This window comes from Mobula birostris, chromosome 19 (assembly GCF_030028105.1).
Source record: "Mobula birostris isolate sMobBir1 chromosome 19, sMobBir1.hap1, whole genome shotgun sequence".
NCBI lineage: Eukaryota > Metazoa > Chordata > Chondrichthyes > Myliobatiformes > Myliobatidae > Mobula > Mobula birostris.
This window is the reverse complement of record NC_092388.1, coordinates 20694531-20708170: the sequence shown is the minus strand read 5'-3', so window position 1 is coordinate 20708170 and position 13640 is coordinate 20694531. Positions and strand designations below refer to the sequence as shown.

The following is a 13640-nucleotide window of genomic DNA, read 5'->3' as shown; positions in this document are numbered from 1 at the left end:
TTCGTGATATTATCATGTGTTACTTTATATTTAAGAAAATATTCTGCCTGCAGAAACAGTTTTGAATTGAATTGAGTTGACTTTATTTCTTACATTCTTCAAATACACGAGGAGTAAAAATCTTTACACTACGCCTCCAACTAAGTGTGCAATCATAGTAATTTATAATAATTTATAATAAATAGAACAGTCAATGTAACATAGAAATACACTCAAATCAGCCTGAGTTAATCAGTCTGATTCCTGGAGCATGTTGGTCCTGGCTTTTATGCTGCAGGACCATTTCCCAGAAGGCAGCAGCTGGAATAGATTGTGGTTGGGGTGCTTTGGGTCCCCAATGATCCTTTGGGCCCTTTTCTCACGCCTGTCTTTGTATATGTCCTGAATCACGGAAAGTTCACAACTGCAGATGCGCTGGGCTGTCCGCACCACTCTCTACAGGGTCCTGCGATTGAGGGATGTACAGTTCCCATATCAGGCAGTGATGCAGCCAGTCAGCATTCTCTCAATTGTGCCCCTGTAGAAAGTTCTTAGGATCTGGGGGCTCAAACCAAACTTCCTCAGCCATCTGAGGTGAAAGAGGCGCTGTTGTGCCTTTTTCACCACACAAATGGTGTGTACAGACCACGGGAGGTTCTCAGTGATGTGGATGTCGAGGAACTTGAAGCTGTTGGAAAGATGCTTTGCCTTTGAAAAGCACAAAGGACAAAAGCTTCTTTGAAGTGATACGTTAACTGCTCATTTATTACATCGTTACTGGGAAGATGGATAAAGTAGCTTGATGCTCTTTTATAGCACGTGATGGCAATTCTTTTCATAATAATTAGTCTAGGTTGCAATTATTTAGAAAGATAACATGAGAGAAAACAAGTTTAAGAGCTCCTGGGAGATTGCAGCAGAACTGTCAAATGAAATGACAGGCATGAATAGAAATGCATGGCTGTGAGCCTTCTTCAGAGAGCCAGCCAGTGACAATGCATGCTTCAGGCTTCACTTGGTAGAGATCCATCCCTGGACATATCCCGAGGATATTGCTGCCTGGAAAGACGGGTGTTCAGGGTTATGAGACAAGCCCAGGTAAAGTTAATCTAGATCTCCTACAGATATCTAGTAACATTTAGCAATTCCAATTTAAACCTACACATTTCTCAGAAATTAGATAGACTGGGGAGCTAAGCAAGTGATAGGAACCTACATTTTATTTGTCACTGCAAAGGCAGATGCAATATGCTCAAACTATCTTGAGAACAGCAGTTGAAAATTATATATCAATGGATACTTTGCAGGCTGCAGTAAAGTGAAAACACTTTCTGCTGAACTCAAAGAAAAGCAAAAACCTAACAACGCCGGTGACACAGACTTCCTCTCTCCCAGTGTTAGTTGGGCATCAGCTCAACGAGATCCCCAACATCCAGTGCATGAGGTCATCAGGTTGGGCAACCAAACACAATGAAGAATTCACTCAATTAGCAAAAGTTAATAAGTTAAAATTTTAAACATTTAATCAAAAATTAAAATTAAAATTGGAACATCCAACTATTTAGATTATGAGAACACTCAGTCCTCTTTTCTTGTCATTTAGAAATGCATACATGCATTAAGAAATGATACAATGTTTCTCCGGAGTAATATCACAGAAAAACAGGACAGACCAAAGACTGACACTGACAGAACCACATAATTATAACATATAGTTACAGCAGTGCAAAGCAATACCATAATTTGATGAAGAACAGACCATGGGCACGGTAAAAAAAAGTCTCAAGGTCCTGAATCGATCGACTCCCGAGTCCCCGATAGCAGGCGGCAAAAGGGAGAAACTCCCTGCCATAAACCTCCAGGCACCGACAACCCCCGATGCATTGGAAACACCCGACCACAGCTGACACTGAGTCCGTCCATCCGAAACTTCGAGCCTCCAACCAGCCCCTCCGGTACAGCCTCCCAAGTGCCATCCTCTGCCGAGCACCTTCGACCTTGCCCCGGCGGCCAAAACAAGCAAAGCCAAGGATTCGGGGCCTTCTGCTCTGAATATTCCGGACCACACAGTAGCAGCAGCAGCGAAGCAGGCATTTCAGAAGTTTCTCCAGATGTTCCTCCATACTCTCACATGTCTTCATCTAATCAGAATTGTGCACGGTCCCCTACTTGAAAGATTACAGACATCATTCACCGGAGGGGCCGCGCGCGCTGTGTTGCAAAGCCATCTTCTCCTTTAAAATAAGAATGGAAATAAATACTGTGCATGCACCAGAGATCAGAGTACAGCTCTGACATTGAGGCTGCCTGCATGCATATTCTCCCAGATCGTTTTTTTTTTCCCCGAAGAGATACAGCACAGTAAGAGGTCCTTCCAGCTCAATGACAGACATCCCACCTCTCCCGGGAGTCTCCCACATATTAATAGTGGCTCCCTGATGCCAGAAAATTATATACAATATCACGGAAATCAATTTTTTTGAGAGCAAGCGAGAGAAAAGCAAGAGAGAGCGCGAGAGTGAGAGAAAGCAAGCGAGAGCGCGCCATTGCAGAGTGTTCCAAAAAAAATAACTCCAGACCACCCTAAAGTGTAGCCCTGCCTAATAGGGGTCAAAAATAATGACAGTGCTGCTCGCTGCACTGTTTGCAACAATGACTTTTCTATTGCCCATGGTGGGTTAAGACTGTAAAAGAAATGTTGAGGTGAGTTTAACAGGTGTCATTCATTCATTAGCATAGGTAACGTTATTTAAACTAGCTGGCTAGCTGCTAAGGAGCTACTCTATTGCACACATCCCACCTCTCCCGGAAGTCTCCCGCAAATTGATGGTGCTACCTCCCTGAAATAAGTTTTTGCAGGGTGGGATGTCTGCAATGAGCCCACGCCATCCAATTATAGATATTATCAATTAAACTACTACCTGCGTAAATAAGGCCATAATACATAAGAGTAGAATTGGGTCATTCAGCCCATCGAATTTGCTCTGCCATTTCATCATGGCTGATCATAGATCCCACTCAACCACATACACCTGCCTTCTCGCCATATCCTTTGATGAAACTGGGAGGAGATCTGAGCACCTGGAGGAAATCCACGTGGTCACAGGGAGAATGTACTAACTTCTTACAGGCAGTGCCGGAAATAAACATAGGTCACAGGCACAGTAATAACATCATGCTAAACACAAAACTACCATGCCAGTTTTCTCTGGACGTCCTAGTATGCCGCCATCCCAAAGACTTGCAGATTGCTAGGTTAACTGGACCATTCCAGATTGCTCCTGGTGAGTAGATAAATGATAGTATCTCAGAGGAGATAACAAAAATGTGGAAAGAATAAAAAATTGGGATTAATTTAGGTGTGTGATTGGCGTGGGCTCAGTAGGCCAAAGGGCCTGTTCCTATGCTGTATCTCACTGTGAATCTCTTATGTTTTGAAACAGATTCTGAGAGAGTTACAAACCATGCAGTTAAATTACTGTTTTGAGGCTAAGGATGTTGTCAAGCATAAATTATGCATGAGAATGTCTCCACAAAGACTCATGGAAAATTCATAGCACTTCAAGGTTTTTTTTTCCAAAACAGTGAGATTAGCTTTTAAGAACCTGAAATTCTTGTTAGATCATCAATTTCCCAAGATTACTCCAGAAACGTCTGTGAAACCACGTAGCAAAGAAATACGGGCAGCATCTCGGGGATTTCTGCATTTAACTGAAGACGTATATAATCCAAGAGCTGCTCTCGGATTTACACAGCATTCGTTAACTACAAGCTGGCCCTTCAACTCACTGGGAATCACCCTTTGGAATCCAAGAGCAGTAGAGGCACTCTAGAGAAACAGAACCAAAGTAGTTTGAAATATAACCGAATTAATACTGAAGGGTAATGTAAGAGGTGGAGACATTGCATAATTTGCAACCACTGACATTGAGTTGGGGATCACTTTAAGAGGCTGGTGTGATGTGATGATGTAATGACGTGAAGTTATTTACCGTGCTTTACGTTTTGCATTTGGTTGACAAAGAAGCGAGTTGCTACGGTTTCCTTTAAACTTAAAACACCTCAGCTATTTGATTTATGAAAACCTACACTACCATTTCAATTCTCTTTCATCGCCAATGTCACTACAAGATCTTGGCAGTTTTCTCTTCGTCTTTGGTTGCCAATATCAAATATGAACACGTACATTAGCTATTGATTATATCCCACTCTGCACGTTTGATTCTGTTAGCAATAGTAACACAAAAACCACATCATTTTGATAATCTATGCAGATGACCTTCTACCTCCTAAAACCTTCCTCCAGCTGCTACTAATATCTGTCACCTAAACATCCTTGTTCTCTCCTCAGCAAATTTAACGGGCACAACATAGCTACTACCCCAACAGACTAGAATCAGCAGCTTTTATTTTTATTCCTTGCACTGTACTTCACAACTCTCCTTGAAACATTAATAACTTGCTGCAAATATATCACCTACCAGAAGACAATAACATAGTACAAAAATATTGACTCAAGTCAGTCCTTATTTATGCATTTTTCATAAATTATATTCTATTTCTTCATTTTCCTCTCAATCTCCACAAGAAAATGAATCTCTAGGTAGCACATGGTAAAATATATGCACCATGATAGTAAATTTTACTTTGACTCACAAAACAATCAATTTACTTAACATATGCACATTTATAAATGTAGGTAAATGTTCTCCAAAGTTGGATTATCTTGGTGATACCCATATACTGAAAGCATATAATTATTAGATTAGATTGGATTATGAGGGCACTCAGTCCTCGTTTATTGTCATTTAGAAATGCATGCATGCATTAAGAAATGATACAATGTTCCTCCAGAGTGATATCACAAAAAAAAGGACAAACCAAAGTTTAACACTGACAAGACCACATAAGTATAACATATAGTTACAGCAGTGCAAAGCAATACCATAATTTGATAAAGAGCAGACCATGGGAACGGTAAAAAAAAGTCTCAAAGTTCTGATGGACTCCCAATAGTTCCCGACAGAAGGGAGAAACTCTCTCTGCCATAAACCTCCGGGCACCGACAACTGTCGATGCATTGGAAGCACCCGACCGCAGCCGACTTTGAGTTTGTCTGAAAACTTCGAGCCTCTGACCAGCCCTTCGACACCGAGCACCATCTCTACCGAGCGCTTCGATCCCGCCCCGGCCGCTGAGCAACAAGCAAAGCCGAGGATTCGGGGCCTTCCCCTCCGGAGATTCTGGATCACACAGTAACAGCAGCAGCGAAAAAGGCATTTCAGAAGTTTCTCCAGATGTTCTTCCGTTCTCTTACATCTGTCTCCATCAAATCAGGATTGTGCACGGCACCCTACTTGACAGATTACAGATATCATTCACCGGAGTGGCTGCGCAAGCTGCGTCGCGCCGCCATCTTCTCATAATTATGTTTGATATACTGGGAACAAAAGTAGATTTATGTTGAACTCCAGCAGACTTCATAGTAACACCAGACAATACATAGCCTTCCAATTCATTTTGCTGCAGCGCATAATCATCATGAAATCATATTGTTGAGCCAAACCACAGCGACATGTAAGGAACAGATCAGGAAAATTTTGAAGTATTGAGGTCCGCAGGATCATTAGGTGACTGTACACCCTTTTGAAACTGCGTTCAAGATAACCTGTGGAAAAAATTGCTGAACGGTTTCCTTTGGTGCACATGATAGTGGTTAATGATATGACTTGTACAACAAATAGTTGTACAAGTGACCTTCCCTCTATTGTGCTTTTTATGTTCCAGTAATATTATAAATATATTGTTTGATTAGGAATTCTTTGTTGTTTACATAATGCATTGTGGGTTATCTGTAAAGTATGTGAATGGCATATGTTATCATGCCACCAGGTGACGAGTGCGCACCTCGCCAAAAGTTAAACTAAGAACACGGTCAAGTTATCTCCCAGCTCCCTTGTTTTTCTTCTAATTAGTTTAATATTTTAGAATTACAAAATATAACACCCTATGCTGTCCATTCAATTATACTTTTCTAATGAAGAATTACTCACCATGAAAGAAAATGGGGCATTACTTTGAGCATAGGCTAATTCAGATATGCAATCCTAAAATTAAAGAACTGTAGAGTAGCTCTGGAGAAAAATAGTCAATAACTGTTTCTGGAGAAAGAATAAAGGCACGAAGGAAAAGGAAGCAGTAAATTAGAGTCTCATCACAATCACACGTGGTTATACATTAAGACTGCTCATATGCATATTGAGTTTTAATGTGTAACCAAGGCAAGCTCAAGGAGGAAGGAAGAAAACAGGAAAGTCACTCCCTCATCCCTCCTGATAACAGAAACATCTGACAGGCGTTGCCAAAGGGATGAGGTCACCTGTCAGTATAATGTCAGATGCAGGCAGACGAAAACATTTCACTTACTACCACTTTCATTTACGTAAGACCTTTATCAAAGCAAGAACATTCCATGTGTTACATTGGAGTGCTATTAAAATAAAAAGAAAACTGGCCAAATGGTACATAAGAAGGTATTTGTGATGAAGATCGGTGGCTTAGTTAAAGATTAAAATGGGGCCACATCAAAAGGCCAGTATTAGAGGACGGTATATAATCTCAAATGTAGATAATCTCAAATTATAGATATGGGGTTGGGGGGAATTATCCAGCTAAAATGATACAGGCCATAGAAGACATTTGAAAAAGTGAAAAAAATTAAATTATTGATCAAAAAGGAGTCAGTGTATGCCAGTAAGTAGATGAGAAAATGTAGGCATTGTCCACAAGTAGGAGCTAAAATAATGTCATGGAGTCAAAGTCATGCAGCGTAGAAACAGAGCCTTCATGTCTATGTCAATCATCTAAAGTAATCCCATTTAAAGATAAAGATTCAACTTTATTGTCATTGTGCCAAGTACAGATATAAAGCCAATGAAATGCATTTAGCATCTGACCAGAAATGCAAAGAATAGTGTTATTTACAAAATAACTGTGAATAAAAAGTGCTACAGTACACAAATATAAAAGTACTGAGACAGTACAATACGGATGCAATACAGCTTAGCGCTGTGATGTGAGGTTCAGCAGTGTCACAGCCTCAGGGAAGAAGCTCTTCCTGTGCCTGCTGGTGTGGGAGCAGAGGCTCCTGTAGCGCCTTCCGGATGGGAGGAGAGTAAAAAGTCCATGGTTAGGGTGAGATGCATTCCTGATAATGATTTTCGCCCTGCCCAGGCAGCGTTTATGATAGATGTTCTCAATGGTGGGCAATTGGGTGCTGATAATCCGCTGGGCAGTTTTCACCACACACTGGAATGCTTTGTGGTCCGATGCAGGACAATTGCCATACCACACTGAGATGTAGTTGGTGAGTATGCTCTCAATGGTACAGCGGTAAAAATCCGTCAGTATCCTGGGACAGAGGTGAGCTTTCTTCATGCTCCGCAGGAAACAAAGGCTCTGTTGTGCCTTTTTGATCAGGAAGCAACACTTGTATACATTGGTAATTCATGTGCTCATCTAGATATACCAAAATTAACTCTTCCTCAAAGGTTATAGGAAGCAGAGACATTTAATATTTTTAAGACTGGGGTAGAGAGATTGTTAGTAAGCAAAGAGGTGAAAGATCATCAAAGATAGACAGGAATGAAGAACTGAGATTACATTCAGATCTATTGTGATCTTATTAAATAGCACAGCAGGGGTAATGTGCTGCATGGCTCACTCCCACCTCTAATCAGTTCTTACATTCACATGACGCAAGGTACGATGAGGGCAGCAGAGATTTGGATGGCCTGGAGGTCTATGGAGAGGACACTGAGGGAAGATGGTCAGAGAGCTACAAAAAGGTAGCAATAAGAGAGCTAAAGGTTGCAACAGCTCTGCAGCAGAGCTGAAACATTGGTGAAGTCAGGCAATATAACACAAGTTGAATCACATAGAAAAGAGGTCCAATTTCCTATGGGGAAAATGTGCAATCTGTTCTTTCAGTGATGAGCACATTGGAAAATGTTTTTTCAACTGAATTAGTAATCCACGCATGTGAAGACGACTATCCAAAGGTGGAGGCTAACATAACTGGGCAATAGATATGTACATTGAATGGGTACTATTGGTCAGTTCTACACAAAAAAGTGAAGTAATGCTAGAAGCTGATCATCAAGACTAGATTATTTGTGTCTTGCATCTTTAAATCAATAGCAAAGAGAAGTAGGTTATTTACAAAGTATATCTAGAGCAAATTCCCCGTTTGAGATTTTACACCACAGCAATCCCGTACAGCACAAATAATGAGAATTGCAGATATATACAGAGCATGATGCTCAAAAACAAAGAGGAACCATTTTTTGCTGAACCATACCTCTAGCCATTGTCCATGTGATTGCATTTTGAGGATGACACAGGGGTCTGGCTTGGAGAGCGCGTCCCGATCCGATATCCCTTTGCACGATACCCGCAATTCCACCTTCGTCAGGCAGGGGCTGGAAAATAGCCCAAGCGTATTGGCAGCTGATTCATAAATGTTGCTCATCCTCTTCACAACACGTTACACTGCAAGAAAAAGTGACATACTTCTAAGTTTGCTAGTCTTTGGGAAGAGGGAGCTCCAAGGATTTGGTAAATATTGCCCAATGTTGAAAATATAAACTGCAGTGTTTTAATGTTATAAACGATTTGCATGGGCAATTTTAAAGGCACTGTGTAAAATATCTCCAGGCACTTCATGGTGAGCAGAATGGCCAGTTTCTGCGCTGTAAATACTGTTATATGACTGTCCTCAGAGATGCTGAGGAAGATGACCATCAGCTTGATTAAAAGGATAAGTGTAAAGCACCCGATAAAGAAAAGAGATGGACATGTGCAGAGGTGTAATTAGCAACTTTCAGCCTTTAAGGTGATGGGAGCTGGAGAATAGCGTGATTAAATTCAGGAGTGAGCCAGTGCCCAGAAGTGGAGAAATTCAGGCATTTTGGAGTATTGTAGGACTCAGCAAGATTACTGCTAAAGATTGGGGTGGATGCAAGGTCATTGCAGGTTTATAAATAAGGATGAGATTTAAAAATCATATCTAGTATAAATCAGCAAGCAAGCTGCTGTGAGTATACAGGGCTTGGTGTGAATTAGAAAGCTAGTGGCAAGACTTTGAATTATCTCAGATCTCCACATCAGATCAGTTTCCATGAGATTGAGGATGTACATACAGAAAAATATCTCGTTCCATTTAATCATCTCTGACTTAACCAGCATGCTTTCAAAATACTTGAATAATAATCCATCACGGTGCATTTCAGCCTAAGCAAGGATGGGCTGGGCCCTACATTACTTGCTCTGTGAAAAGATCGAGAATGTGTAAAGTCAGACGTTGCAACAAGAGTAAAACTCTAGCATTCCCTCTGATACGCATCCGACTGCACTAAAGGGTTAATATAACACAAGATATACTGCAGATGCTCGAGATCTTGAGCAACACATACAAAACGCTGAAGGGTCTCAGCCCAAAATGTCTATAGATGCCTCCTGACCTCCTGAATTTCTCCAGCTTTTTGTGTGTGTTGTACAGTTATATATCATAGCTTCAAGATGAAGTATTCAGGTTAAATCCTCTGCTATGCACCTCTATTACATGGCACTGGTAATAACACTCCTTAATAACACTGCATCCTTATTATAAGGCTCAGTTTAAAATCTGTCACACACTGTACCATCATTATGAAGCTCTCATTTACAATACTATGGCCTAATTTTATATTAATTATAAATGTAAAAGCTATAATTAACTGTCAGGAGGATCATTTTATATGTTTTTATTTTACTCAAAGTTTGAAGTAGTTTTAAAGCTTTTCATTTTGATCCATTCTGAGATGCTTTAATGGATGCATAAGTTATAAAGAATCTGCAGTACAAAAGTAGGCCATTCAGCCCATCTGGTCTGAGCCAGCATTTGTGTCCCATTCAAACGCAGCCCATTCTTTATCAAGAAATCACTCTATTCCCTACCCTTTTATGTATTTATCCCATTCACTTCATCTTAGCAAAGTGAGAGTTTCACATTCCCATCGTTTCCGTCATAAAGTTGTTCCTCCCAAATTTCTTATCCAATGTCATGGTCTTATGTTGATAGACTAGTTTGTTTTTACTGCGTGGAAATATTTTGTGTTCACTTTATCAAAACTTTGCAATTCTATCATTTCAACCTTATACTTCTTTTATCAAAGAAAACTCCCATGATGATCAGCCTTGTCAATAAAATTTAACCTCAGATTGCTGATGGCATTCAGTTTTTCTCTGCACATTCTCCAGAGCCTCTGTCCATCGCAGACCATGTCACCCTCAACTGTTCAGTGCTGTGCTGCAGTTCAAATACTTTCAGTATTCCCTCCAAGGATCATCACTTTGTCATGGTGGAGAGCCTTGGGATTTCCTGAGGGCCTGAAGAGTCACCCATGATGGGAAGGTTGGGGTGGGGGGTGGGCGTGTTCCAGACGAAGAGCGGTCCAATCAAGACCTCAACAGTGAAGTTGGTAGAAGATGATGACACGTCACAATGGCAGTGGAGGAGGACTGCAGCAATGAAATATGCCAGCCGTTTTGCTTTCCATGCCACAAAGACACGCAAAGGTATTCTTATCAAGGGAATCCACTCTGACGTCCCGAATATGCAGATCCTGGATCAGCCACCTGAGGACCCGCCAATAGACAACCCTTTAGGAGGACATCATACTCGACTCAAGCGATCGCACTACCTACTCATACTGTGATGGAATCTTTGTTTCTTGGGCAAGGAGGCCTCATGTTTTACCAAGCTTAGCATTCTAACTACAACAGTTACCCCTTGTAAGATCAAGCAGTGCATGTTAATTTTCCAACTAATATTTTTGGTTTATTGGAAATAATTCAGAAAACGTGCAGCTCGGGTGGTTGCTGGTTGGGTTGAGTTGTCCTCCGATCATCACCATACATGGAGATATCATCAGTTAATTTGTAATGAGTCTTCTGAATGCTTGGCCTTTACATACTGATCAATTAGCTGATTGGTCATCATTACAGAAACTCAATTGCAATGTAGGGAAGAGATTGCATCGCTGATTGGTTGTGTGGTGAACTCCATCTGTTGTGAACTAGAATTTTGCCCAGATTAGCTCATAAATAGGTAACAATGTCTGTTTACAGAATTGTTTGCAGAAAACTATGCTTCTGCAAATTCTCTTGCACGCTGCATGTTTGACTTTCACTGGTGCCCGGCCGAATTTGTGCCACTCTCTATCTTCTTGGGTAGAGACTAGGGACAGTTGGCCATGCTGGCTTTACAACCAGTAGATTTCATGGATCTTTGTGGATCATTTTCTCCTGGTTTGGCTGACATAATACTTGCTGCAGTCCCTGCGGTCTCTACCCATGAAGATCAAAAAGGGCACACAATCAGCTAGGCATCAATGAAAGTCATGATGCAAACAAATACGCTGCATGCAAGGGAATTCATAGAGTGTGGTTTTCCACAAACTACTCTGTTATTAGACATGTAGACCTCAATCCCATTTATGAACCAATACGGGCAAAATTCCAGACCACAACACGTGGAGTTCACCACGCAACCAATCAGCGACGAGATTTCCTCCCTGCATCATAACTGAGCTTCTGTAATGATGACCAATCAGCTGATTGGTAAGTATATAAAGGCCTAGCGTTCAGAGGACACACCAAAAATTGATAGTGCACTGATAATGTGTCCTTGCATGGTGATGAAATGTTTGCAAATGAATTGCCAAGATCAAAGAACAACTCAAACCTACCATTTCTTTGTTTAGTTTTTGGGTGTAAATGGAAGCCAGTCTTCAGTTCCTGAAGTGTAAATTGGAATCAGTAATCAGCTTGAAGTTAAAATACAGCTTTGCAAAGAAGCTCTATCTAGGGAGTGGACGGCTAGCCGACAACACCAAGTTTATTGTTGCTCAGAGGGTACAGTATAAGACAATAGGTTATTTAATTTAGCTTGTTTCAAAACAGACAACACTGGCTAAGTTACTTAGTTCAAAGTCATTTGCAGACCAGATGAATGGCATCACTTAGCAGACAAATATCTGATCTATTAACATTAGAAGTTTTAAGTACTAATAGAATTTAGCTTCATAGCATTAACGGTGGGTAGCTGGGTGTTATGTCTCCTAAAAGCTTTCAACTCATTTGTATCTGAATAATATCACATGAAATCACACAAGTGAGAAGGAAAGTGTATAAATGTAAAGAGCAGTTCAGGGTTATTAGGAATAGGGTAAAGAACATCAAGAATCATGAAAGATACATAGGGTGAACTAGAATCCATTCCTCTGGCTTTGATTTCTGTGATGGACGATTAGTTTGTCTGCATTAGTTTGTCTTTTTGGTTTATAGGAATTGTACCTGTGTTTTAGAAATCGTTTGTAATTTGAAAATGCTTAAGAGAGAAATCCTCTGTAAGGCTCAATGCTGAGCACTCTTTCAGTTGAGAGGGAAAGCTGTAAGTAGAAAGAATTCTTTCTATTTACTATGAATGCCAGTAATAAAGTGAACCTCAGGGTAAGTATATAGTGACATATATGAACTTTGAATGGATGCTTAATATTCCAGGGTTTCAATGTTTTAGAAAAGATAAGGAGGATAGAGAGGGAGGTAAAAGATGGTTGGGGGCGGGGGGGAGGTCAGGGTTTGTGTTATACTACTAATCAAGGAGACAATGTCATAGCTGCACAGTGGGGACATAATGGAGGGCTCATCTACTGAGTCTATATGGGGGTAAATATGTAGGGAAGGATCAATCTGATGGCATTGTACGACAGACACCCCCTGCAATAGCCTCCAGGATATTGAGGATCAGATATTTAGATATTATATTATATCAGATATAATCAGCAGATTAAAGAAAAGTATAAAATTAATAAGGTTGTTGTCATGATGGGCTTCAACTTCCTTAATATAAACTGGGACCATCTTAGTGCAAGAGGTATAGACGGGGCAGAATTTATTTATTTATTTATTTATTTTTTAAAGGTACATCTAAAATGATTTCTTAAATCAACATGTAGATAGACCAACAAGAGGAGGGGATGTACTGGATCTCATGTTGGGTAATGGACCTGGCCAGGTGACTGACCTTTCAATGGGTGAGCAACAGGAAACAGTAAAAACAGCTCCTCAAGTTTTAAGATAGCTATAGATATGGACAAGTATGGACCTTGTGTGCTAGCATTAAACAGATTAGGGCAAATTACGAGTGCATTAGGCAGGAACTCAGGAGAGTTAATTGCAAACAATTGTTTTTTGAAGAAGTCCACATCCAACATGTGAAGAGGTTTGAGTGCCATAGGTCTTGGAAGGCTTTATAGGAATACGGAAAGGGAATGGGATAGAGCTGTTGTTGTAATGAAACAATCAATTGGTTAAGGAACTAAAATCAATTACACAATGTAGTAACAAGTGCAGGTCGAAGACTAGGAACCCAGTGGCAAATAACTCATCTCAAAACTCCCCAAAGCCTGCCCCCATCTACCCGGGTCAAGTCAGAAAACTCTTCACTTCACTAGATGAGTGCAGCTTCGACAGCGTTAAATAAGCCCAATACCCTACAGGATAATAGCAGCCCATTTGATAGGCACCCCACCCATAACCATTCTTTCGCTCCACCACCA

At 40.7% G+C, this 13640-nt stretch overlaps 1 protein-coding gene across 5 annotated transcripts in view; it reads right to left on the bottom strand.

The window, feature by feature from the left end:
- cpne4b (copine IVb) overlaps window positions 1-13640 on the bottom strand; it is a 564934-nt gene that overhangs the window by 303761 nt on the left and 247533 nt on the right. For all 5 annotated transcript variants that reach the window (XM_072283307.1, XM_072283308.1, XM_072283309.1 and 2 more), the window contains one exon: window positions 8339-8529. In XM_072283307.1, coding sequence (XP_072139408.1) covers window positions 8339-8509 — 171 coding nt within the window. In that variant the 5' untranslated portion in view covers window positions 8510-8529. The remainder of the gene's footprint in view (window positions 1-8338; window positions 8530-13640) is intronic.